The sequence below is a fragment of the Athalia rosae genome, chromosome 3 (assembly GCF_917208135.1).
Source record: "Athalia rosae chromosome 3, iyAthRosa1.1, whole genome shotgun sequence".
Classification (NCBI taxonomy): domain Eukaryota; kingdom Metazoa; phylum Arthropoda; class Insecta; order Hymenoptera; family Athaliidae; genus Athalia; species Athalia rosae.
In genome coordinates this window covers 174,451-200,583 of record NC_064028.1, presented here as the reverse complement: position 1 = coordinate 200,583, position 26,133 = coordinate 174,451, and the positions used below count along the sequence as shown (strand labels likewise).

General features: G+C 48.1%; 3 protein-coding genes across 23 annotated transcripts; 2 read left to right on the top strand and 1 right to left on the bottom strand.

Moving 5' to 3' along the window:
- The first annotated feature begins 18 nt into the window (after nucleotides 1-18).
- Nucleotides 19-5,607, top strand: LOC105685458 (ubiquitin conjugation factor E4 A). 2 transcript variants are annotated; one of them, XM_012399547.3, is made up of 14 exons: nucleotides 19-154; nucleotides 317-940; nucleotides 1,002-1,388; nucleotides 1,484-1,810; nucleotides 1,877-2,070; nucleotides 2,174-2,284; nucleotides 2,423-2,741; nucleotides 2,808-2,984; nucleotides 3,073-3,218; nucleotides 3,295-3,444; nucleotides 3,514-3,757; nucleotides 3,841-4,003; nucleotides 4,088-4,292; nucleotides 4,392-5,607. In XM_012399547.3, the coding sequence occupies exons 2-14, from the start codon at nucleotides 347-349 to the stop codon at nucleotides 4,552-4,554; spliced, it is 3,180 nt and encodes a 1,059-aa protein (XP_012254970.2). In that variant the 5' UTR covers nucleotides 19-154; nucleotides 317-346; the 3' UTR covers nucleotides 4,555-5,607. The 2 variants fall into 2 exon arrangements, with proteins under 2 accessions (XP_012254970.2, XP_012254969.2); XM_012399546.3 differs by having other exon boundaries at nucleotides 57-254.
- A 2-nt stretch (nucleotides 5,608-5,609) lies between these two features.
- Nucleotides 5,610-22,496, bottom strand: LOC105685461 (phosphoserine phosphatase). Of its 13 annotated transcripts, none has more exons than XM_048653451.1 (7): nucleotides 22,219-22,283; nucleotides 7,680-7,754; nucleotides 6,894-7,040; nucleotides 6,664-6,798; nucleotides 6,427-6,572; nucleotides 6,179-6,340; nucleotides 5,610-6,073 (listed from the first exon to the last, which is right to left on the bottom strand). In XM_048653451.1, exons 1-7 carry the CDS (start codon nucleotides 22,266-22,268, stop codon nucleotides 5,979-5,981), a joined length of 810 nt encoding a protein of 269 aa, XP_048509408.1. In that variant the 5' UTR covers nucleotides 22,269-22,283; the 3' UTR covers nucleotides 5,610-5,978. The 13 variants fall into 13 exon arrangements, with proteins under 13 accessions (XP_048509408.1, XP_048509409.1, XP_012254978.1 ...); XM_048653452.1 differs by lacking the exon at nucleotides 22,219-22,283 and adding an exon at nucleotides 10,554-11,065; XM_012399555.3 differs by lacking the exon at nucleotides 22,219-22,283 and adding an exon at nucleotides 8,478-9,109.
- LOC105685460 (G-protein coupled receptor Mth2-like) lies at nucleotides 9,153-26,090 on the top strand. Of its 8 annotated transcripts, none has more exons than XM_020852014.2 (6): nucleotides 9,153-10,217; nucleotides 17,544-17,622; nucleotides 22,021-22,059; nucleotides 23,233-23,417; nucleotides 23,748-23,913; nucleotides 24,557-26,090. In XM_020852014.2, the coding sequence occupies exons 1-6, from the start codon at nucleotides 9,383-9,385 to the stop codon at nucleotides 24,918-24,920; spliced, it is 1,668 nt and encodes a 555-aa protein (XP_020707673.2). In that variant the 5' UTR covers nucleotides 9,153-9,382; the 3' UTR covers nucleotides 24,921-26,090. The 8 variants fall into 8 exon arrangements, with proteins under 8 accessions (XP_020707673.2, XP_012254974.2, XP_020707676.2 ...); XM_020852017.2 differs by lacking the exon at nucleotides 9,153-10,217 and adding an exon at nucleotides 11,048-11,804; XM_020852016.2 differs by lacking the exon at nucleotides 9,153-10,217 and adding an exon at nucleotides 11,706-14,813.
- The last annotated feature ends 43 nt before the right edge of the window (nucleotides 26,091-26,133 follow it).

Genomic DNA, 26,133 nt, shown 5'->3' with positions numbered 1-26,133 from the left:
GGCAGCGCTTACTGCGTTAAGAACTGAAATGAAATTCAATCACCCGCAACTCAGTGCTCGGTTGACTGAAGCACAGCATCTGGCATATTAGACATTTGACGCTAAAAATCTGCGTCAAGCGTCAGCATGAAATTGCACCTTAACAATTCGCATGGTAATATTCAGTGGTAAAAACTATTCATTCATCCAAGTGTTATTTCTCCATGACATCTGCAAGCTGTTTGTCATTCAGTTGAATAATTAATCAAGATAACGTAAGCTGGAATGACTATTTCAATAATATCTAGGTAATAGTGATCATTATCTCGTATTTTAGATCAATCGATAGCATGAGTGCTAGGATATAATGCAAATTGGAGAAAATTTTACTATAATGTGCGAAAATACTAATTCCAATCCTTTCGCGGGTCTCTTCTCAACCATAAATGAAGCTGCTTCCTTTCCTTCGCTAAGTCAGATTGCGGTTGACGAAGGAGTTGAGACATTGCGTGCCGAAGAATCTAAAGAGCTGAAAATACCTGAAGACGAGGCCTTGATTAACGATCTTGTTGAGAGAGTATTTGGGTTAACTCTACACAAAGATGCACGTGAACTCGAGTCTGGAAAAAATTTAGTCTTCCTAGAAGATCTAGCTTCCAGTTTAGCTCCAAAAAATTGGCTAGATGCAGAATCTGTGGAACATGCTATTTTTGACAGGCTTATGCTTAACGATCCATCAACCAAAATAATTAGCAATACAGTTGGAAAAGACAATGGCTCTTTTGATAGTCACTTTGTGCAGACAGAAATTGTTACATATTTATTCGAAAGTTACTGTAGATTGACACGTTACAAACATAGCGATCCTCGGTTATCTAAAACGGTAGATAGCATTAAACGAATCATTATCAGAAATCTCGGTACTGCTCTCCAGGAACCAACTTTATTTCAAAATCAAAAGGTGAGTCATTTATTAAGAAATTCACATCCAGTCAGTAAATTATGATATTTTGTTTACACAGATACATGAACAATTTGTTGCACTATTCATGGATGGGGTAGGAAAAGAGCTGACATCGATTACAGCAGAGATCGCTGCAGAGTTGAGTGCGGAAGATAGAGATGACAATTCAAATGGCATTGGTGCAGCTTTTGCTCCCATACTGAATAATATTCACAATGAAGTAGCACAGTCTAATATCCTTGTATTTCGCCAATATTGGTTCGGACTTATACAGACCTTTGCCTCAATCGAAAGCCTAGCGATGTGTCTCATCAGCCATAGTACTCCACAACTTGACGAAGGCAGAGCATATTCGGATACACTATTAGGAGCCTTACTATGTCTCAGTTGTTTGCCTAAGACTACGGAAGCACCTTTCGATTTTTTCGATAAGCCATTACAGCAAGTAAATAGCTCACATATTACAAGATAATGAACCAAATGTCAAAATACCTCTGCATAATGTTGTAATTGTATAATTCAAATTTTCATTTTTCGAAGTCAGTGGCATCAGCCGAAGGAAATATATGGACTGCTTTGGATGGACTGAGCATATCTTTGCATAAAGTTTTTCATACATTGCTAAAATGCTCAGCTGAGGTCCGACACAAGACATTAAAATGGATTGCTGATTGTCTGCATGCAAATGCTGGCAGAGGAAAGATATGGAATACCGATAACGATGCCTGGGTCTCTAGATCCCATACTGTTTCAGATGGATTCATGTTAAATCTGAGCAGCGTATTGCTGAGGCTATGTCAACCTTTCTGTTCTAAGCTCAACGATTCCAAACTACTAAGAATTGATCCAACCTACTGTTCCGTGGAGGTAAATTCGATATCAAAGAAAATCTTTTAATCCAAAGTTTGGAGTTAATGTATACTTGATTCCCAGGCTCGAAATGAAGAAGAAAGCAGAAGTCGCGGCCTTCATGCGAGAGGGATGAGTGGGGAAACTTGTTTAATTCCCACACCAGAAGGAGAATCACGTCCTGCTGCTGAAACTTTCGGTTTTGTTACAGAATGCTTTTATCTCACTCACCGAGCATTGGACCTCGGATACCGTGTAATTTTGGAGAAACTCATGAGGTAAGCACATAAAATATGAAGCAAAATCGGCCTGAGAAATCCATATCATTATACATGTTATCCAGAAGGAACAGAGTTTTATTCTCTTTCAATAACTTCACAGAATAAATCAAGATTTGGCTCGAATGCAAAGGATTTACAACGATGCTCGAGGAGGTGGCAGCTCCGAAGTACTAGAATCGATAACGGTTCGAATGGAAATGGAAATGACAAAGTAAGTAATACTAGAATATGCTAAATCTTAGCTGCTCTATTTGATAGAAACATTTCACGGTTGCTTTTGTATATTTCTCCATTGTGGCGATTTCCTGATATAACCGTGTAATTGTTGATTTTATATTGTATGTTTCAGATTCTTATCATTCAGAGCTAGTCTCTTGGCACCAGAGATGCTTGGTCTTGTAGCGAAATTTCATGCAATGACCGCAGTCTGGCTATTGCAGGTGAATCTGGACTGCGTCGATTCTGACAAAGATGTGCAAAGTACCTATGCACCGAAAGAATTCAAGACAGTTACGTTTCCATTGCCGGCTACGATCCCAAAAACACTCAGATGCATTCCTGAATTTGTGGTGGAGAACGCAGTTGGCTTTCTATGTTTTTTGCGCCGTTTGAATCCAAATGCTTTTGAGGAGCAAGGCCCAAATTTTCTGAATCCAATACTAACAGAGGTGAGCCTTTTGTATGATAAGATGTCAACGATAGATTCAATCGATCAATTGAATTAATTCAATTAGGTGATTGCTCTGATGGAGTCCCAGCAGCGGCTTTATAACCCTCACCTGCGAGCAAGGTTAGCCGAAGGACTCGAAGCTCTGTTACCATCTAACGATGAGGCAATTTCTCAAACAGTAGCTACTCTTGGAACGTTCCATCGAGAGCAATTATTTATTATTCATCCTCACAGACATCAGGTTGGTGTCCTGTCTCAAGCTTAGATTTCCGAAATGTCTTGCGTTTATCTCACATAATGGGTATTATAGAAGATGATCGGTCTTACAGATAGTTGCAAACCTACTCCAAGTATTTGTTGGGATTGAGATGACCGGTCAGAGTGTACAATTTGAGCAAAAATTTAATTATCGCAGACCTATGTACATAGTCATGGATTATTTATGGAAAATTGCCGAGCATCGAAATAATTTCAAGTAATCACCACGTTTCTAGATAACAAAGTTATACCATTTAATTTGTGAACCAGAACACTCGACACTTGAATTTCAGGGTTTTGGCTGAAGATGCGGAAGATAATATGGAGGCAGTACAACCACCTTTATTCTTAAGATTCGTTAATTTACTGATGAACGATGCTGTATTTCTTCTGGACGAAGCCCTTTCAAATATGGCGCAACTCAAACAACTACTCCAATCACAGTATGGATTCTTGTCCGTCCAACAATCCCTGCATTTCTTCGCCAATGCCTAATATTTTTACTTTTCCAGAGAAAGTGGCGAATGGGAAAAATTACCACCCGAAGAACGAAGGCAGCAGATGAGACACCTAGCACATATCGGCATGATTGCACGGTTCGATAACATTTTAGGCCGAGAAACTATACATACTCTCGAAATGCTCACATCAGAGATCACGTCCATCTTTTGCCATCCCACCATGGTAGACCGCATAGCGTCTATGCTCAATTACCTGTTACTACAATTAGTGGGTCCCAATAAAAAAAATCTTAAGGTGAGTTGAAACGTTTGGGTAGCACAAGTTGACGCGGTAACGTTAAACTCTGACGATTCATTCGGTATTTTTGATTTCATCAGGTGAAGGACCAAAAAGAGTATGACTTCAAACCAGCAAATCTGGTTTTCAACATTTGTAAAATATACATAAACCTAAGTAAAAACGAAGCATTTACTCTAGCGGTATCTCAGGATGGGCGTTCTTACAGGCCGGAATTATTCAAGCTCGCAGATGATGTTCTAGGTAAGTATACTACATATATGAGATACTAGTCGTGAATTTCACTAGTCAAACAGTATTCTATAAACATTCTCGTGAACAATATAGTACGTATTGGAGGAGTCGGAATTCTCGGGGATCTTGATCAGTTTGCTAAACGGGTGGAGGAGGTAGCGAACCAAAAAAAACATGAGGAAGAAGTACTTTCCGGTGCACCCGATGAATTTTTAGATCCTATCATGTCTACGCTTATGACAGACCCTGTTATCTTGCCGTCGTCGAAAACTGTCGTCGATCGTCAGACCATTGCTAGGTATGCTGTCAAGACTTGACGGTTACACATACTCTGTACTCATATATGATACCAGGTTTCCTGGTGGGCCCAAGTCAAGTCATAATTGATGAATTTCAGACACTTGTTGAGCGATCAAACTGATCCTTTCAATCGATCAGCTTTAACGATGGATATGATAAAATCGGATACCGAACTACGATGTAAGATTGAAGAATGGATTACGCAGCGGAAAAAAGAAAACAAGGCTGGAATTAGTGACAGACCAGAAGAACTCGAATAGATGAGGCTGGTTTGATGTGTTCCAATCTGTTGAAATGTGTCTAGTTAGCGATGTATTTTCGCCACTCCTTCCATAAAATTCGGAAAACAGACATTTCACCAGATTCTGAAAATTGACCCTCGATCGATGTTCTGGGACTGTTACGTATATCCGTCAATCTTAATTGACCCATCCATTCAGAGTTTCTATTGCTTAGATGTGCATTATACTGACCAATGGCGGAAAAAATTCAGGATCCATGATGTTGATATTCCAAGAAATGATATCAATCATGGTTAAAAGCTGTAAATAGATTTTTATATCACATGTGATAAATGACGGTAATTCGTTGGTCTCAGTTGTTTGCGCGAACTTTATTCTTCGTTTATACTACTATCAATAGTTATAAAAGCAATAGAATTATATCCTACAAACGTAGCTCAAGTTAAATAATTGTCAGTTTCGACCGTTTCGTCTAAGAAGTACAGTACTAGTCACGCATTATTTGCATCTTACGATCGTCATCTTCTCGAATTGAGCAGGACAATGGATACGGAATCAAACGATGTTCAACATTCCAGATAGGTGAGGTTCGACACTGTTGCTCTCCAGTTTGCTCTAAATTTGATGGGATACCCCGAAGCTGTTGGTATCAACTCTGTTTTGATGAAAAAATGGTCACTAGCAAATGATCGATGAACCTTATGACACCTGAAGTTAAAATAGTGAATAACACCTAAACCATCAGGGACTGGAAATATCAGATATTCCGAAGTTATTCGAGGATTATGTAAATTCCAAGCACAGGAAATAAGAGAAATTTTATGAATTAGGTACAACAATCTTCTGCACTCCTGAATGTAGGCAAACAGGCTTAGACAGCGTTCGGACTTGTAGATATAGTTATGGCAAAAGTGTTCGAATTTTGTATGTGTATCGTAGTAATCATGTGAATAACTAAGATCAAAAACATAACCGCGTACAACGCAATACATCAGACGTTTGTGTACATTTAAAAAGATGACGTCAAACGGGCCTGCATATGCGCCAATAAATTATTGTTGATTCATTACAGATAGTGTATAAACATTTTATTAACGCCTTATACGTGAAAAATTGTCACTTTCTTTAAGTCACTGTCCCTTTTTCGTACTGCAAGGCTACCGGTAATAATCATTTAAACGTAATAATATGAATGCCCGAATACAGAAAGAGAGGGCAATGTGAAGTTCAAAACATCTTACATATGTACAATACGTAATGCACTATACATACATACATACATACATGTATATTGAATATTAATTGCCTCATGTGTCAAACATGGGGTTACTGACGATTTGATTAATGAACAGGTTTCATATTTGCATCATCTCTGCCTGCATGAGAGAGCACGACACCCTTTGTAATAGTCCAATGAAACATTTACATACTATAGGTGAAAGTTATTCCTCTAGCACTTTCACCAGTTCATTGAAGTCTGTGATAAACCAAGGAGCTCGAGCTTTGACATCTTCTCTGATGATATTGCCTCCGTATCCTGTAATGAATCGATGGAAAAAGCAGCTTGATATTTATCCGTTTCGAATTTACTAATCTTTGCAAATGGTATTGTCTCGATGCAAATAATTGTTATTCTATTTACCGATAAAAGTATCTGCTGGAGGCAAAACTTCCAAATCCGTTGCTCCATCTCCGATGTGTACAATGGTCTTCAGTAGCCTCTTATCTTTCAGCTCTTTAATAACGTCGCATTTTCCACCCGATCGAGATGTAGGCTGGTTTTCGTCAAAGCCTGCATATTCACCTACAAAAAAACACAAAGCGCCAAGTCAAGTGTCAATGAGAATCGCCAGCTTGACAAAAATAACTATTTCAAATAATTTTTCCAACCTGTGAAATAGAATTTAAGTTTATTGGCAAAAATATTCTCAGGTGGGATGTTGAGTTGGGCGGCAACAGGCACGATCAGAGAGTAAAATCCACCAGAAATGAGGAAGACTTGTTTATTTTGTGACTGAATGGTATCGACCAGAGTTCTGTAATATGGGATGTACGGTTGTTGATTGATTTGGAAAATGCTCGTGATAAACAACAAGTCACAGCATACACAATTGCTGTTAAACTTACTTGATGCCAGGTGTAAGCCGCACTGGATGAGTACGTATAAAATCTTTAACCTGATTTTGGGTAGGTCGGATGATGTTTAAACGAATTCCCAAAGATTCCCGGAAGCTCATGTTTCCTTGCATGGCTTGCTTTGTTCTAGAAATTTATCGAGATATTATTATTGAAGTAATCACAAATAGACTTGTGGTTGGTACTGAAATTGAGAAGCGAAATTTAATTGTATTCCCTACAGAGCGGCAACATCGTCTCCTTTTCCACAGAACTTTGCCAATTCGTCAATGCCTTCTTCCTGTATGACCGTTGAGTCAACGTCAAAACTGATCCCATCTGCAGCTCTCAACAGTGCTTTGACTGTGTCCAGATTGGCCATAATGTTCCTGAATTAAAAGAATAATTTACAATCGATAGAAAACGCTGGAACAATCAATGTGCGGTAAGTGTTTTTAGCATCAAAGGTAACATGAGTTTACAAACAGTCAATGACTGTATTTATTAATTAAACATGGGCAGTTTCTAAATGATGAAATTTGAATAACTCTTAGGTCAAAGTGCAAGTGATTCTTACTACGAATACCGGGAATCCAACATCTCCACCGTAATTTAGGATGTTAAGATTAAGATAAAGAAGAATGATGAAACAAGCCGATACAGAATTAACTGTTTGGAAACGTTTGGTATTGCTGAAAGTTATTTCTATTACGTTATTAAATCCGTTCAAATTTTCACCAGGAATTCACAACTATTTTAATCGAACAGAAAATTAGGCGAAAGTTGAAATATCATGGCCACAAGTATGATCGATGAAAATGGAAAGGTAACAGGAATCAATCAAGGTTTGAGCATGGCCATAATATTCATGTGATCAATGAACATGTAATATTTGAAACCTTGCGAACGGTGCAGATTCGTAATTGACAAAATCAAAAGCAGTTTGTCAAATCCCTGCTTTTTTCGGTATTTTTGGCCAAGCCGTTGTCTCACTCACCGTCTAGGCAGCGACAAATACGGATACTCACTGCGAGCACTGACGACCTGACGATGAGGCTACCGAATGTGTTGAGCGAGTAGAGTTAGCGCGTGACTGTCGTGGCCTACGGTCATAGTAATCAATCTTTCAGCTGGTTTATCCCTTCGGTTTATCCTAAATGTAATCTTATGACTCGTGTCAGCGTCCCCCACCAGCGTTTCGCGATTAGTTGATTGTGAATTCAATCGAGATAGCCATACTTTACGGAGCAGCTCTTCGTACGATTTGTATTTCATATGCATTGTAAAAACGATTCGTCGGATGTAGAGATTAGCGTGGTATTATCTCACAAGGAAGACCGACGTAGGTATCAGGGTATGGTTAGGTACTGTGGGCGGTACAACGTTAACTCTTCGGGACAAGTAGCGGGTGAGGGTTACAGCGAGGAAATCCCCCAAGCAGTCCGGTCGTCAGCGGTCGTCAATCCGTGAGCAAACACCATCGACTGACTTGGTACCACCTGCACGACAAGAAGAAAGATGAAAAAAGGATCGACGACGATCGCTGTTTCACCTGCTATCGCCGCAATTCCGATGCGAAAATCACAAGGACCAATGCCACGAGTTCGAGGACGATAACACCGGAGTTTGAGGAAGGTTCAGAGCTTATACATACGTATAGGTATACATACATACATACTTATTTATAAGAGCTTTGCGTAAGCTCCATGGAGGAAGGGAACATCTGTCGTAACAACCGTGAATAACAATTACTCGTGTTATGGCCGGGGTTTCGATGTCGAAACAACAATTATTCGAACAAATAACGAGGGGAATTTTTCACCGACCTTCGCAGAGACATAGAAGTAGCTCGATTCCCTGATTCCGCGAACAATCGATCTTTGCTGCTGCGAATTGCCGCCAAGTAGCCTGGATATAGGAATAAGGTCGAGGAAGTTTTTGCACCTCGTACGTTATACGCTCAATTAACAGTTCTCATCGAGATAATCGGCCGTAGGGCAGAACCCGTAGCAAATCCGTTCCGTCATGGGTGTCACCTCTAGATAAGAGCGTTTGTAACAGGTTTTTATCATCCGTTATCGCCGACCCCACCCGTTGAGGCGGACAGCGGGGACGGAGAAACAAGCCGGCGATAACAACGATAGCTGGGGAAGGATGGAAACGACGAGAGACGAGCGAGTGAACGATTCCGGGGTTACCGGCACCCTTGTACCGAATTTTTGTAAATTCCCTCGGCGGGTAGCTCCAACTGCTGGGCACCGTGAGAAACACTCATCCGTATCACCTACCAGATAACAAAGTGTATCCAGTTTTTGGCTTCACCGATTGGTAACGAATGCAGAAGTAGGGGGTAGGCAGGGAGGGTGTCAATAGAGTAAAATCGGAGGCGCAAAGTTGTCGGATAAAATGCGCGAAGGGTCTTGGGCGGGAAAGAAGAAATCCTCAATCAGCGTTCGGGGTCGACCGCTGAGCGCGGACTGCGAATCGCGTAGTGGCTGCAGTCGGGTGCGGGCATCGTCGAGCGTCAGATGAGCGACGGACGTCGTCTTTGGGACGTGATCCGTTGAATTTATACTCCCGGTACGAGGAAAGGGATGGAGGACGTCGTCGTGTCGATGCCGATCGGAGACGGTGGATGTTGAGGAGTTCCGCCCTATTTGTACTCGGCTGCTTTTGCGACCCCGCATCCGCTTTCGGCAGATCAGTCCGGAATAACCACCGATTCTAAGGGATGCACGGTGAGCGCAAGTTCCGAATCTGCGTGGCGTTCATCGTCGGCCTCTCCCTGGCGATGGTCAGTCCCGAGCGTACCGGTGACGGGGGTACCCCGCCCGTTGCGCCCTGTCCCCTGGCGCTTACGGTCCCACTGACGCCCGTGCAGGTCGGAAATGGCACGATTTCGCACGAAGGGCTCCTTTACCCAGCTGGGCATCATTGGTGGGACGAGCGGTCAAACGTCACGCTAGGCTGCGTTTGCGGTCTGACTTCGGTGAAATGTCTGAGGAAATGTTGCCCGAAGGGTAAGATTCTGAAAAACGCGAGCTGCGTTGATTCACCGGATACTCGAGTGTTACCCGATCTGATGCTGCCCCCGGCTAATCTCGCCCTCGGGATTCGCGAGATCGCCAGATTCGAGGATCACTTCTACATCCTCACCAACAAGATTTGTCCCAACAACGTCTTCATACTCGAACCGGACAAGTATCCCGAGGACGAATTCGTCCTCGACGGCGAGGGTGTACTGAGGACCTCGGAGTTGGTTCTTCCGCCGCAGAGATACTGCCTCGATTGGCAAGCGTCTTCCGACGAGATCAGGGTTCTCGTGTGTTTCGTCGAGGAGGAAGCCGTCGTACCGTCGACCCTCGAGATGAAGATGTACCCCGTCGGGATGATTCTCTCGATACCGTTTATGGCTGCTACCTTTCTGGTCTACGCGATTATTCCGGAACTGAGGAATCTCTACGGTAAAACCCTCATGTGCTACGTGGCCTGCCTCGTCAACGCGTACAGCTTCCTCGCTGTTCTCCAACTCGTGGACGTGGACCAGAACACTTGCATCTCGTTAGGTAAGATTATTGGATTATTGTACGTACGTAGAGCTGTACGACGCAACGTGCGACATTGCCGGACGAAGAGACGAAACGATGAGTTATACCGTACGGGAGCGTTCCTTCTTAATTTCGCTGACGGGGGCGCAGCCCGACACTCGAAACAAATTTCAATAACTTGAACGGTACGTGTACACTGACGAGTCAGCCGAACGTCAGGTTCGAATATCGAAGGTTCGTGTACAGGTACGGCCACGTGCGACTTATCGCCGGGCAAAAAAATGGTAGACAAACTCCTGACTCATCGTGCAGACGTGAACCCGTTCACAGAACAAACAAATAAAATAAACGAACCTTCGGTTACGCGTATGACTGCAACCGGTCATCGTACGCAGGCTCGCGATCAGTTAATCGGAAATAACCGATCGCTGTAGGTGTAGCATGGACTGCGAGCCAGCGTGAACGGTCGCTATCGGTGAGCCTTATCGATGAGCGACGACGCTCGAAGGTGAAGCTGATCGGTTTCGGAGGAGCACGACCGATCGTGAGCGTGATATTCGCGTCGAGGGTGTTGCCAATTAAAACTCGTCGTCGTCAATTTGTCACGAGGAACTCCGTCCACCCGGAGAATCGCTCGACCGCCGTTCGATTGAGAGTCATTCGATATGCCCGCCTCCGTACTCGGCGGGGGCGCGAGGGCTACATGCAGGTTCGGAACCTTCGCGACATAACGGAAAAGTAAGCCTCGGAGCGGGAATTTCCCCATCCACGGCGATAGCCGGCGCATCGCCGGGCTCGAAGGTAGAACGGAACGTTCGGCCGATGGTCAGTCTGGCCCGCGTGAGTGCCGAGGTAGCATCATGTACTCGATTTTCCCCCGGGCGCTAATTCTCCTTTCATGGGTCTTGATTCGAGCCGCGTCTCTGGATCGGGCCCAGCTGTCGTACGCGGATCGCGGGGAGAGCCGACGGATGGGCGGAGCGTCGGACGACCGGGTCCCGGATTGCGCGTCGTCGATGATAAATTGCGTGCCGATTTGCTGCCCGGCCGGCCTCTACACGAGCGGCACGCGGTGCGTAGAAAATTCCGAACTACCCGCTTCGGAACTGCAGTTCCCCCAGGTATGGACCTCCGACCTTGTCCCGGTGAACCGCTCCGATTGGATTTACGCGAGGGTCTACGGTTTCCCGTGCGCCAGCGGAAGTTACGCCCTCAGCCCGGACGAGAATCCGGAGGACGAATTTTACCTCCTGGAGAACGGGACGATTTACAAGCCCAAGTACCTCGAGGGGACCCTGCTGGGAACGAGCGATTATTGCTTCGCGTCGGTCCTGAGGGGCAACGAATCGGAAACCGTGGTCGCGGTGTGCTTCGCGGACTACTCGGATACCATTCCGTTGATCTACCCCGTGGCGATGCTCCTCTCCACGCCCTTCTTGATCGCGACCTTCGTCATCTACACCGTCATCCCCGAACTCGACAACATCCACGGACTCACACTCCGCGCCTACGTCGGCGTACTCTTTCTCGCGTACATCGCACTCGTCACCGCACAACTCGGAGATCAAGCTGTTCTCGCAACGGACGCCCTTTGCACGGGCCTAGGTAATCGATCAAATTAACATATCTCCGTGACCGACGAGCGCCGGTGGTGCCGGATATTTCCGGTCGTGCACGCCGGTATAACGGCTGCGGTGAAACTCGAAGACCCTGCCTACAAATGGTACCGCTACGCGCACGTCGTACGGCTACGCCGATCGTTATGTCGGAGGAGTTGCGATCGAGACGCTTCGGGACAAATTGTGCGGTCAACGCGAGGCTACTCTCAGCAAAGACACGGCGGTTTTCGCGATTGCGGAGTTATTTATTTACCGCGGTCGCGATCGATCGGAGTAAGTCGTAATCGGAGGCTCTCCTCGATCGTCCGTGAGACGATAACAGCGGACATCGATTGGATACAGCCGAACCGAATTCCCTCCTAATCGGATTGCTCCGGGAGTAGTACGCGTACGTACGTACGGGGGGAAGCGAACGGAATTTTTTAATCGCGGGGTACAGCAGAAACTGCCGCGGCGATAACCGGCGGTACAATCGCGAGAAACTCTCTCCGGAAGATGTTTGTGTGCCGTACGTGTGGCTTAATCGCTGCTCGGCGTACGCCGATAAATAATTCCTCGAGCCGTTCACCGTCGCAGGGTTGAGAGAAATTCGAGTCAGCGAACGAAACAATCCACGAGAGACAATCCCGACTGCCAATTTTACGTGAAAGCCGAACGTCCGCGTATCGCGGTGAAATCGGAACTAGCTGCGCTACCTCTCAATTTCTGGTATTCGTACGTTCGATCGCCCGACGGGGTTCTTTGATTTCCATACCGATTGCCAGAAGTACCGCGTGTCCTGCGAGCGCGCGGGACCGACGTAAGCGTTTATTACTCCTTGGTTCGGCACGAACGGGTTTCGCTTTTGCCCCGTGCAACGAAAGCTGAGACGGTAAGGCGTGTAGGTCATTCCGTAGGATCACCGGAATACGTGTGGACTTTGTGTACGGCACGCTCGCGTGTCGACGCCGTAGCGCGTAGAAAATACATTCGCCTCGGCTCGCGTTCACTATTTACCACCACTCGCGCGAACGGCCGTACCGTAGGCATATCGAACGGACCTGTGCGGCTACGTGTAACTCCGCACTGCGGGTATTTTCGTTTGCGTGCCCGTACACAGAGATCTGTAATGTATACAACGTACGCGTCTCGCGTTAAAACAAAATGGTATGTATAAAAATGAACGTATACCGAACTCTTGGAATCCGGCGATTCTTTATCCGGGGGCGGTCTCGATAATCTACGGATCGCATATAACTTGAAAAGCAAGGACGACCCGAGAGAAGCTCACCGCGCGGGTACGGGATCCGAAGATATTTCGGCGAGGTGATCGTACGATAACAAAATTAAGTGCGTAGAATAAATAAATCGACGCCGTTGGAACGAGTCAGCCGCTTCGGATGAAATGCGAATCGTGGGTCGCGCGGTGGCTTTCAAGTCTGCGATCGAGATCGAGAGCGATCTCTTACCGATTCGTTTCGTCAGATCTTCCCAACACGCGTCGAACGTTGCAGGCGTCACGCGACGATCGTCGTTCGAAGGAGATAGCGCGTCGCGCGGCCGAAGCTGCCGCGGATCGAGGTGTCGATCGGATCCCTTCGCGACGGGTGCCTCCGTTGTAGAGTCGGTTGAATTTTAACGCCGCGACGTCGAGCGATCTTCACTCGGCGCATCATCCCACCAAAGACAATCGCTGTGCGGCGCGTCGGATCCGCTTCCGCGAAATAATGGTCGCGCAACATTTCTCAAACATTCGCTGCAGAAATGTTATAGAGGCAGCCGGCGGATCAAGGAGCTAACGGAGGAGAGCGGCTCGCGCTCACGCGATACGGTTATTTGTGTATCGGGTACGGTTATTTATCCGCGGCGGAAATCTACCGCATCCTGCGACATGCCCGCGTTGGTTAACAGCGGTGTTGTATAATTGCAAACCCGCGGAGGTCAGGGACGTCGGGGCCGTGCGCTGACGCGATGCGAACGTCGAAGGTTCGCGTCGCCGTGTCGCAGCGTGCGACGCACGGTCCACGTTGACGATAAGCCGCATATTAATGGGTGTACCGTCTAGCGCGTCGCACGTTCGTTGAGAAATATCGCCGCGATATCCCAGTGAGTCGGGTGAACTGCTCTCGAGCGGTGATCGCGAATATCGTACGTTGGCCAACCGAACCGATCGCGCCCCGGACCCCCGAGGTCTTCGTCACCGAGAGGATGCCTTCGACGTTCAGCGGCGTGCTCGCGATCGTCGTTGTTCTCCGTTGCGTCGCCGGCTCCGGTCACCCGTCCTGCCCCGAAGGCTTGCGGATCTCCTTGGATCAGGCGGAGAAGCTGGAGGACGGTAGCCTCTATTTTCGCCGCCAGCAGTTCCCCCGATCCTCCTATTGGACGATCGACAATGCGACCTTCGGATGTCCGTGCAACGTGGCGAACGCCTGCGTACGCACCTGTTGCAACGGCAACGAGTTGCTGAACGGGTCGAGGTGCGTCGAGGTGGACGACGTTACCGCGGCGGCGGTGAGGCCGTTGGACGAAAACTTGGAACCGGAATTGAAGTGGATCCGAGTGCTCGACGACGCCTTCTTCACGATCCCGAGTATCCTCTGCCCCGGTGGTAACAAAAAGTATCAACTCGAGCCGGACTTTGCGCCGGAGGACGAGTTCACCCTCCACTCGAACGGCGTCCTGACCACCCTCAGCCAGACTCTCACGCAGGAGATGTACTGCATCGGATCTTCGATCGAGGACACCAGTGTCGTGGTCGTCGTCTGTTTCGAATCCGAATACACCGGTTCCACGCAGGAGCCCTCCGCCGCGCTCTACAAACCGGTGGGGATGATACTCTCCATACCCTTCCTATTCGCGACTTTCGTCGTCTACGCCATTCTGCCGGAAATCCGGAACTTGTACGGCAAAACGCTGATGTGTTACGTCGGTTGTTTGGTGAACGCCTACAGTTATCTGGCCGTCGTTCAGCTGGACCCGGAAGGCAAGATACCGCTGATCGCTTGCAAAGTGATGGGTAACTTTTCAGACTCATTTTTTACGCGCGAAATCTCCCCCCGAGAGCAGAGCGGCGCTACGGAGTGCGTGTTATCGCTGAGGAGTGCGTCGTCCGTACCGCGATCCGACGCTGGTTGGGAAACTCCGTCGCCGCGGCGATCGCGAAGAAAACGAGTCGGGCTTGTTGCGGGCGAAGCGCGGCGATATACCGGAAATCCGAATACGGCGAGGATAAAAAAACTAATTCAACGAACGACGGATGACTTCTCGAATCCCCTCCCGTTCTAATGGGAAAACCGAGCGATCGCGACAGGTACGACGCACGATCGCCGTCGCTGTACACCGTCGATATACCTGCACGCGATAATCTTCCGGAGTTGATCGGACGCACGCGTCGAATTCGCAGCGGTGGGTTTCGGATCAGCCGCACGCACGAGGATCGGAATTTCCCGCGCAGTCCACCTATGAATTTGCCGAATCGGGAAAGCGAACATTATCCCGATTACACGGCTTGATCGAATTTGAAAGCGCGGCTAGTTTCGTGAGATAATCTCCTTTGTTTCGCTCACGTATCTCGCATATTATTCGATTACGCATTGACCGGAAACGTTCCATTTGTTTCCAAGCGTTTTATTCTTAGCCGCGCGTTTCACAAGCTGCAGGATGTTATTGGCTGTGTTTCTTGCGCCTTTTGCAACGACAGCCATTTTGCAGCACCTCGCGATAATAACGCTGTGCCTACGTACGTACGTAGCTTATACCGACGCACGTATTACACCCATACGTACGCGTGCCTATGCCGATTGCACGCAGTCGTGCACCGATACATCTACGGTCGTACCCTTAAAAATAGGATATTATTATTAAACGAGGATATACGTATCGACTATTAGCGCGGACGATAGCGACGAGAAATTCACGATTGCGGGCAATATCGTGGATAACAACCGTCATATCTCGACTCTCCGATCGCGACGAGTTTTATTGGAATTGGCCTCGAACGAACGAAAACTCGTACCGAATTTATGTAATAAAAGTGACGACGATAACTTGGCTCGTGTTTCATTGATTGAGGAGATAATTGATAACAACGTGGATTCCCACTCCCCTCGAGTTCGCGTCGCCTCGCCCGTCGCCGCGCGTACAGATATACCGGGTGCGGTTCCGTTTTTTCAAACGCGCTTCGCACGTGATTCCACTTATCGGGAACGACGGGAAACTGACGTGGGAATCCCGACCATTATAGGCGTATCTGAGATTCCGACAACGCTTCCACATCTCCTCGGTCTCTTTCTCGTTATTCCTCGGTTGCGGTGAACCCGGTGATCTCGTGGTCGCGACTGAACTCGACAAGGGGTTTTCATCCTCCACGCGTCTCGAGCGAACGATACTTATTGTTAGTCCGGTTCGGTGCATCGGGAAGTATGGCCGGGCTTCGCGTTCCGTTGCTCCTGCTGGCGATCGGCGTAGGGGCGGTCGCGCCGAAATCCCCGGAGGATCGACCGCCGTCGATCCCACGTCCGATGGGAACGCGAGTGAACGTCACCGGTGAAATCCGAGTTCCGTACGGGTCCGTGGAATTCGCACCGGAGGTGCGGGGTGCAGGGACCGGTGCAGGGGCAGCGTGTTCGCACGGCGGAGGGAAGCCCTGCCTGCCGTTGTGCTGCCCCTTCGGGATGAAACTCGTGACGAACGGCAGTTATTGCGCCGCGGTGCGGGACGGGTTCGATTCCGTTCCCCTACCGCCTCTGCATTCCGACGATTTGTCCGCGGTGCTCAGCGTCGAGGCGAACCCCGAGGATTTCCAAACGTTCGTCTCGGACCCCTGCGAGGCGGGCACGGGTTACGTTTTGGAGCCCGACGAGGACCCCGCCGACTTTTTCTACCTCCTGAGCAACGGTTCCCTGCGGCTGCCGAACGGCGAAACTTCGACGATGTCGAGTCCCGAGGAATACTGTCTCTGGCGCGGCGACAACTCCACCGCTTATCTGCCGAGGCTCTGCATGCCCGACGAGAACGCGGAGGAGTCCGAAAAGCTGTGGGAACTTTCCTCGACCGTCGGAATGTCCGTATCGATTCCGTTTCTGATCGCTACCTTTCTCGTCTACACCGTACTACCGGAAATGAGGAACATACACGGGTTGACGCTCAGCGCGTACGTCGGCTGCCTCGTCGTCGCCTTTGCCAGTCAGACGTTAGCCAACAACTGGGATATCGTCACCGCCTGGATGCCCGCCTGCATCTTCATTTGTACCTACCGAATTATTTCTATTTATTATCGGGCACGCTACGCGTTGCGACGACACGGGTCTACGCGGCATCGATTCGTGTACTCCGCGCGGTCGATCGCCGAGCGTCGTGTTTACAAACAGTCGGAGGACCCTCGCGCCAAGTCGGATTACCCGCATGATTCTCCGTCGAGCCGACCAGAATTCCCCGTGCGCTCCGCGAACCCCGTCGATTTAGCGTAACGGAGTGGCAACAGAGCAGAAGTACGGTAGAAAAATAGAAGTCGTGCGGGAAATGTAGCGCGCCACAAAGGGCGCGGCTTGTATTCGTAATTCCTTTACTGTCTCGCACGTGACGCATTGCACTCGAACGTATTCGAATACCTACAATATGACGTGACGTTTATCGTAGATACGGTACCGATACTTGACGAAATAGTCGACATGCTTGGTACGATAAGCGGGAGAATCATCGAGGGAAGAAACGATCGACAATCAGCGTGATTTTTTTTCTGTTTCAGCCTTTACGATTCACTTTTCATTCCTCGCGAGTTTTTTCTGGTTGAACGTCATGTGCTTCGACATTTGGTGGACCTTTGGGTAAGTTTTCGGTGCTTCCGTTTTCTACTTATTTCCCTAATACGATCGGGATCGACAACGTACGAAGAAACGACGTCCCACATTTCCGTGCATGGGTATTATAATCGAAACTCGGATCCCGATCGCCGACGAAATCTCCGCGGGGGTGACAAATTTAACGGCTAAACGAGAGTAAGATTATGAGAAAATCGGTTGAGAAAGGTGAGTATCGAGTAAAGTGTTAGATCGCCCGGTATTTCCCTGTAGTTGTTTTTTTTTTATCGAAAAATGAGCCCAACGGTCCGTTTGTAAAATTTCGCCACTTCCCGGTGCGTGACGCCGTGTCGGAGTTGATTCCGTGACTTTCAATTTAATTCCCGCAATCTCTTCGTTTGTTCCAATAATACTATAAGTTGTCCCGATCTCGTGTGTTTTTAACCGGCGCCCGCGCGATTAGATACGGTTGAGCCGATCGGATTATTCAGCCATATGTGATAATTATGTGATAAAAGTGGGATACCAGTTTTTTCTACTTGGAACGATGCTAATGGGTACTCTCGCGCTCCGATTACCAACAGATTCGAAGGAAATCGCAGCGTTATGATCGCAGCGGTAGGTATAGGCGCGCCTGTATCACATCCGCGAAATATCTCCAACTGGACAACTCGATTTCCGATTTCGTCCTAAGGCCTGGTCGTAAACGGATCGGGCCAATCCTAATCCGTATGATACATCTGTAGCGATATCGGCGAGAGGTAAAATTCATTAGTTCGCTCGTGTCTATAGCAGGGGCCTGCGATCTCCGGAACGACCGAACCGATTTAACAAATTTTCACCGCTTACAAAAAGCTACACCATCCCCGAGTAGTACGGGCTACAATTTCTATGGACGAAAATAATCTTCGGTAGGAAGGTTCGATATTTGTGCGCAGGAAGAGATTCCGCTTGGCTGCCGGCGTCGGCGTGCGCCTCGAACGAATAATTCGAAGCGCACGTTCAACGAATAAAACAAATTGGGAAATTATGGTGCAATAAATATACGTAGTTCGGTTCGTCTGGTTAGAATTAATACGCAATGCAAATTATCGCTATTGATCATTATGCAGGAAAAGCGAGACCACGGAGCCGGACGGCCTCGGGTCTGGCGTCAGGTTTGTTCGATGTGGTACAAATTTTTCAATCGAACAATATCTGTGTAGGTTTCGATACGTCGCACCGCGTAAATGTACGTACGTACGTACGACGCGTTTGCTCCGCTCTCACGTGGCGCGTCCGACGCTTTCTCGTCAGCAGGAAACTCCCCCCCCCCCCCCCCCCGCCCCTCACCCACAATGGGGTTGAACTTTGACATTACGAAGATCGCCTCACTCGGCGAACCGATTCGCGCGCGCGAGCAACGCGTCCTTAAATTACGAGTTCGACACGGACCGGGACTAATTATTCGTCTTGCGTGCGAGCGAAGCCTTGTGATCGCATTGCACCGGAATGCGACCCGTCCGACTTTTGGCTACCTACGACGCATACGTTTCTCGATAAGCGACCGATATACGCCTTGCACGGCGTTGCGACCTTTTCTCGCCCGTGTTTAATCCTATCGAACATGGATATGGGTGTGGGTGTGGGTGTGGGTGGGACGACAAAGACACGGGGGGGCAGCCGGACGAAGTGCATCGGTCGGCAAACCGAATGGATTTCACTTCTATTCGTAGGACGTGTGCTTACGCATAGATCTAGGTACCGTAGGGTGGGTTACAGGAACTGCGTACCGCTTGAATGGGTGCGCGATTATATCGGTCTCGATCTACCGGTCGTCACGAATGCTTCGATAACATCCGCATACCCAGCCGTCGAATCAATTTCACATTATCCTCGATCGCACGGACGCTCGTCGCCCCGATTCTCAACGGGCGTTCGAATCATTATCGGTCGGGGGTCGGCCGAAAATTTCGCATATGTACCTCTTCGTGGTATAGTTTCGAATAAATTCGTCGGATGTGGTAATCGTGGACAAAAATCAAGGGGAATCGGCGGTGCGGTGGGTAGCGACCACTCGACGTAATCACGCCGCGTCACGCTCGGCTTCGTTAGGATCGCCCCGCGAGCGTAATACGTACGTAGGTAGTTGATCCGCGTGATCGATTGTCCCGCGGCGAGGTGTTATTTTCGTCGATACGCACCGCTAATAATACGGAAATAGTGCAGCGAGTCGAACGCGTGCCTATCGTTCAAAAGCAACAAAAAACCTGCGGTGGGAATTTCCGGTCAGCGATCGAGGGAGGAAATCGCAGCGTGTACGACAGTATAGTTCGGCGTCGTAGCCGAACATGCGATAGAAAAGGTCGATCGCGAACGTTTCGCCAAACGAATGGGATTCGCGGTCGACGAGCGGACGGATGATAGGTACACCCGTACCCACCTACCACCCGATCTGTGCGAATTTATCGTACGCCTGCACGGTGCGGGGTGTACTCGATTCGCGTCTGGCGTTGGTCGAATTCCGATCCCGTCGCCGCGTCGCGTCGCGACGATCCAACAATCGCGGCGATTTCATGTTCGTAATGTTTGCCGCGATGAAAATTTTTGTGTAATTAGTTTTCTCTGCGGGTGCCGCCGAGCCCAACGAATCCATTAATGAATTAATCCAAAATACGAGCGCGGGCGGGGCGTGTGTGTACACCGACGGTGTGCGAGCACATGTACGACGTACGCGTACATCGAGATTTGTACTCGCGTGTACCCGCGCGGATGAGTTAAATATAGAGGACACACCTAGGACACCCCGTACGAACGCGGATCAATGCTCGGGGTACGAACGACGGAGATCCGACGGTGCCCCGCGTCCTATACGCCGACGGAGTACAGCCGGATGTACGTACGTACCCGTGGCGTATTTGCACGCCGTACACACGCGTATACAACAGCCGTGCGAGAATCGTAATCTTCGATGTTTGATGTTTGCCGTTGCGGCGACGGCGACGGCGGCGGACAATTTCCTCGCTCGTTTCAGCGAATCGTTGCAGAGGGAAGAGAAAGTCGAGTTGCCGGTAATTTCCGACTGTCCGACGAAACTGACACCGACCACCCTTATTTTCTCGCGACGGTCCCCCGGGACCGCGGCCCTTCCGCTCGACCTTCCGATCTCGTTATTACCTACGTACGCACGTACCCGGGTACGTATACACCTGCTGCATACGCGTTTTCGTCGAAATCAATCGTCGTTCGTGGCCATTCTCTCGCCAACTTTCTCACAATTAGAGAAGATGAATCGTGTCGCTGGTCGTCGTTGCGCGCCAGCCGCGGCGTACGTCAGCGATGAAAATTCATCGTGTTTACAACGGTAGGGGGATACGTCATCGGTTGTTCTACAAGTTATAGCCGATACAATGGCGGTACCGTACGCGGGTATAACGGGTGGAAAAACTATTCGCCGTCGTTAATTTCAAACATGAAACAACAATTCACGGCGAAGCGCGCGAACAATGTTTATTATACCGCGGGCGCGGTTCTCACAATCGGAGGAATCTTCACCGCCTAATATGCACGTATCGTACGTACGTACGTACAAAGCCGATGTAGGCATACGTATACGATGCGTTATCTCGCGTTTTGTACAATTGCGGTCTATGAATACAGGCCAACGATTCCTAGATATGCGCATGCTGTAACGGGTTATATGCACGGTATGAGCGTGTATGCAGGATGCGATGCGACGCTATTGAAAAGCTATCGAACACCGTCGGGATGTAAACGATTGAAAAAGGCATCATCGCGTACGCCTCGTATCGCGCGACGAGTACCCGCCAGAGCCTCGGAGTCGGTCCAGCCGAACGGATCTCAGATTTCGTGCTCGTGGAATTTACACCGCGGCGCGAATCGAAGGGACCGGTTAGGTGATAACGATGAAAACGGTGGAGAGATTTCGAAACCTTAAAATGATCTCCGAAAAATGTCAACTGTCGTACCCGATCCGCCCGTGCGCGCGTGGCTCGCGTGACTCACTCGGCGTCACGGGCGTTGGCTAATTACCAGTTATACCGGAAACAGCCTCGTCGTATTTACCCGTAACGTTACCGAGCTGACCGCTGTCCGATTCGCCCGTACGGCAGGCTATGAAATATCACATTCGACGAGCAGTCCTCCGGAGTTGCGGTACACGCTCGGCGTGTCACACAAACGTACGAGTGACCCCCGAACCGTCTCTGCGTTACAGCTACGCGGGGGCCCACGCTACGCAGAGACGTTGAACCGTGCGCGATACCTGCGCGTAATCGCTCGTCGTCCACCGCTAGAAATAATAACTTTTCATTATTTCCAGCGGCGTTAGAAATGATTTGTTCATCGAGCAATATCGTACGACACAACTATTACATACCTATGTTTTTCATTGTAAATAAAACATCTCTTATTTGTACTTCCAAGCTTGCAGCCTACTGCGCAGGTAGTTGCCCAGAATCAAGGGTGGGTAATTTATTAACGTATACTGTAATCTTGCATCACTGCACTGCCAATGAGAACTGATTGATTGCGTATTACCGTACGTTATGACTAAACGCTATTCGTATTATACCCGTGTATTAAACTCTCTTGATTCGCACAAGTTCTGCACCAATTCATTACCGAGCACTGGTCTCCGTTGTGAGAATCACCGAGTAGCCGATCACTTGCATGATGTGTGTTGTACGTTGTACGTTGCGTATGATTTACGAATCGTTGACGCGGTGGCAAAACTAACGTAATATTCGACGCGCTGCACCTTCAAAGTTCCAGTGCTACGCAGGCTCGATATACGTACATATGTATGTATAGCATAGGTACATGGTATTCTACGAATGTATGAATATTTCCATACGGATACCGTGTACGACAATTGATCGATTGATTAATTTGCTCGGAATAACGGACACTCGTACCCGATGTCGAGGTGTTATTTTCGTCTATATTATTCGTTATTCGATGGATGACGGTGACGGACGTAAACAGGTACGACGATTACCTGGCTGTACGTACGCGTAGGCACGAATATACATGTACATGTATATCTCTATGGTATGGGTATATGTATGCATGGACGCCGCGGTTGAATTCGCAAGCAGCTTTCAATTCGGAAACGAATAACGCGCCTAACGATCCGCTATTAGCTGTACTAATCATTGGGTATCGCAGGTAGGTATACAGGTGTATACAGGGCGATTCTCGATTCGGTGCCGCCCTTGTAACCGAGAGAAGTCATAATTCGAGAATAAGCAGCCCGGGAATTCGGAATCACCCTGTAGTCTACCTGCGATCGACGCAACGCTTCGTCCACTTTGATGTAGATTGAAATGAACTTGCGCCGACTCTGATGTACGACCGTTCTCTATTCGTTGTTCGTTATCCGATACACGATATCCATTTTTCCGCGCCAATTTCAACATTTTCCGGTAATAGGTGTACGCGGCTCTACGTTCGTACGGGAGGTACGGCTCGCCTAGTTGTCTCACGATCGGCTTTTTGTCCTCAACCCCATCGTTACACGTATAGTAGAGTTACAGCTGTACCTTGTACGTACGTACGTACGTACGTAGAGCTGCGGGGACAGTTGATGCCTCTCGGCAGTTGGATCGTCATTCAGCGGACGTCGTTCTGTTACAGGGGATTTCGTGCTCTTCGAGGAAGCATCAAGCAACGCGAGCGCAAAAAGTTCTTCATGTACTCGATTTACGCGTGGGGCTGCGCGATTCTGCTGACGGCGGTGTGCGTGATAATGGATTTCGTGCCAGGCATCCCCGATACCGTGATCCGTCCCGAGTTCGGAGAGGAGCGTTGCTGGTTCAGAAGTAAGTGATCGAGGACCGAGGTTCGAGGTCGACGCTAACGACCGGTGTCCGAGCCAATATGCTTTTATACAAGTCTGCCGGACGTACGACGTATACCACGTACCGACAGAGTCCCCGTTGCGAACGATCCACTCTTAATCGTTGCGGCCGTATCGCGTCGACCTTCGAAACACATTCCACATTTGCCTCGTTGCTCCTGGCTCTTTCGGGAAATGATCGATAACTTATAATTCCCACTGACTCGCGTACAGCGTTGACGGTAGCACGTCGCTAATTGTCGTCGGCCGCCGCAGCTCGTTAATAATCAAGCTTTCGATATCCTCGTTTCAGCCGAAACGGCCAAGGCCTTGTACTTTTACGGGCCAATGGGCTTGACCGTCCTGTGCAACATTTTCCTCTTCGTGTCAACGGCCATAAAAATCATTCGACACAAGAAGGACACGGCTCATCATCTGAAAGGAACTGACAGCAGACGGCACGACGACAACAAACAATGGTGAGTGTTGACGTCGAGAGGTCGAGGTATCACGCCTTGAGCCACCGCACGTTGATACCCGATCGGTATTTCCATGTTATGCCCTCGTTTAGCCTTCCAGTATTTTTTTTCCCCCTCGATCAGCCGTTGACGATAAATGCTGGATGTGATCGGTCACGGGTTGCGTAAACTATTTCCAAAACAGCAACGAAGTTCGGGTAAGAATTCTGGAAGCAGTCTTCCCATAGCACAAGGTCTCTCTTGTGTTATCTTGTTTACAGATCACCCGACTGAAGCAATAAACCAAACTATCGGTACTTAACTTTTCCGCCCATTTTTCATTACCCAGCATATGCGAGACGCGGACCGTGACGATCTCTTCCTTGAGATGGGATGCCTCTTGTGCAGCCTCCGATTCTTTGATACATTTTAAGAATTTAAAAACGCGTAGCCGTGTTCACTCGGGGATTATTATTCCTCGAAAAAACGTAACTTGACTTTGTCCGTTGTATACTCGTAGCTCTCCGTCTCCGTCGTATTATTTTAAACGAGAACCGGCGTCGTCGTTTACCCAGTCTGCGACGAGTTTGTAATTATACGAACATACGGAAGAGAAAACTTTCAGATTGGACGAATACAGCGAGTCTTTGCATTTCCGTTGCAGGTTCAATTTGTATCTGAAGCTGTTCATCGTGATGGGTATAAACTGGTCGATGGAGATAATATCCTGGCTCTGCCAGGGTCCGAAATCCCTATGGTACATCACGGACATGGGAAACACACTGCAGGGGGTGATAATATTCATAATATTCGTATGGAAGGAAAAAATCAAACGATTACTCATCAAACGGTTCGGTTGCCAAGGGCCAAACTTTTTGCCCCGCGATTCAACGAGGAGCGCTTATCACAGCTCCGCTTCCCGCACGTGCACAACATCGATTCCGCTGCACGAAGAAACCAACGGTACTCCGGATCCCCTTTCTCCGTCCAGGGCGAAGCCGAGCTTGGACGACAGCGACGGGGTGTAGAACGGGAAACCCGATGGAATTATTTACCCTATCGTTATTTTTATACAAATCCTATTTTTCGTTGGAAAATATTGATTCTTAATCTACGTAGGTATACTCGCATACGTACGACCTAGGTATTCAGATATCTATATCCATACGTATTGTGTACGTATGCACAATTGCATGGTACGCCACAATCACACCTCAGGAGTACAGAAGAGAAAGCGGTTCGATTAATGTACCGACGAGTTCCAGGACGACGATTTGTCATACGGTCCTATGGTCCCAGGTTCGATTATTTGAAAATTTACAACATTTTGCCCCATAGGACGTCGGACAAATTGACCGCTTTGACATTTGAGTGTTTACAAAATGGTGAATATACTCTTTCCCGAATGTCAACAGCACAGCGTAATGGAGATACAGTTGAATCGAAATAGAATAGCGCTAGCTGTCTGTCCCCGAATGGAAACGTGACAATGTACGTACGTTCAATCTGTTCGGAAAGTGATGAGATTGACGGTGCGATTGAAATGAATCGAGCGCAGGCGAACAATCTGATAGCATTTAAGTCGCGATAATCTACAATTTGAGGTAAATTATTGATTAACGATCATCGCTGAAACAATATCACGAGGCTCTATCGATTAGGAAAGCCTAAGCTTGAACTTGGAACAAGTTATAACTCCCCTCAGATCTAACGTCGTCGTCGTTGTAACACCACGAATAATACCCTGCTGATTGAAACTTGTCGTTGGTAGGATTGCCCCTTTCAACAGGCCTTTTTTTCTAGTCATATACACATAATGTGTGTCATCAGTATATCCCTTTATCAGTGATGCACATGTGTGTACGTATACACGAATACGTACACACAACACCCTGGCGATTCCCTTAAAATTCAACATCCTGCGAAACAATAACTAAACTCACTTCCATCAAAGACACGGGTATTTCCGACGCCGGTCTTCGTACCTGTGAGATATGCTTGTAATATGCGCTTACGTGTCCGCGTAACGCATACCTAACAAATACCGTCACGCCCAGGTAAAAAATATTCTTTACTCGATGTAATTATATTGCCGTATGTTATTATGTACTCAAAATCAGCGTATAGACAATTACGTATGTCCGCACCTGGAGTGCTTTTTGTATTGTGATGTCATGAATAAAGAGATATTCCTCAAAGTCCGAACGAAATTGTCTTTCGGCAACATTGATCAGCCATCTC

Coding starts and splice junctions, on each gene's coding strand:
- LOC105685458 (XM_012399547.3), top strand. CDS start 347: ATGCAAATTGGAGAAAATTTTACTATAATGTGCGAAAATACTAATTCC. Junction 1,389..1,483: donor TCGATAAGCCATTACAGCAA/GTAAATAGCTCA, acceptor CATTTTTCGAAG/TCAGTGGCATCAGCCGAAGG. Junction 3,758..3,840: donor CCAATAAAAAAAATCTTAAG/GTGAGTTGAAAC, acceptor TGATTTCATCAG/GTGAAGGACCAAAAAGAGTA.
- LOC105685461 (XM_048653451.1), bottom strand. CDS start 22,268: ATGCAAGTGATCGGCTACTCGGTGATTCTCACAACGGAGACCAGTGCT. Junction 6,799..6,893: donor GGAGACGATGTTGCCGCTCT/GTAGGGAATACA, acceptor ATAAATTTCTAG/AACAAAGCAAGCCATGCAAG. Junction 6,341..6,426: donor ACTTAAATTCTATTTCACAG/GTTGGAAAAATT, acceptor GTTTTTTTGTAG/GTGAATATGCAGGCTTTGAC.
- LOC105685460 (XM_020852014.2), top strand. CDS start 9,383: ATGCACGGTGAGCGCAAGTTCCGAATCTGCGTGGCGTTCATCGTCGGC. Junction 23,418..23,747: donor GGAGCGTTGCTGGTTCAGAA/GTAAGTGATCGA, acceptor TCCTCGTTTCAG/CCGAAACGGCCAAGGCCTTG. Junction 23,914..24,556: donor CACGACGACAACAAACAATG/GTGAGTGTTGAC, acceptor TTTCCGTTGCAG/GTTCAATTTGTATCTGAAGC.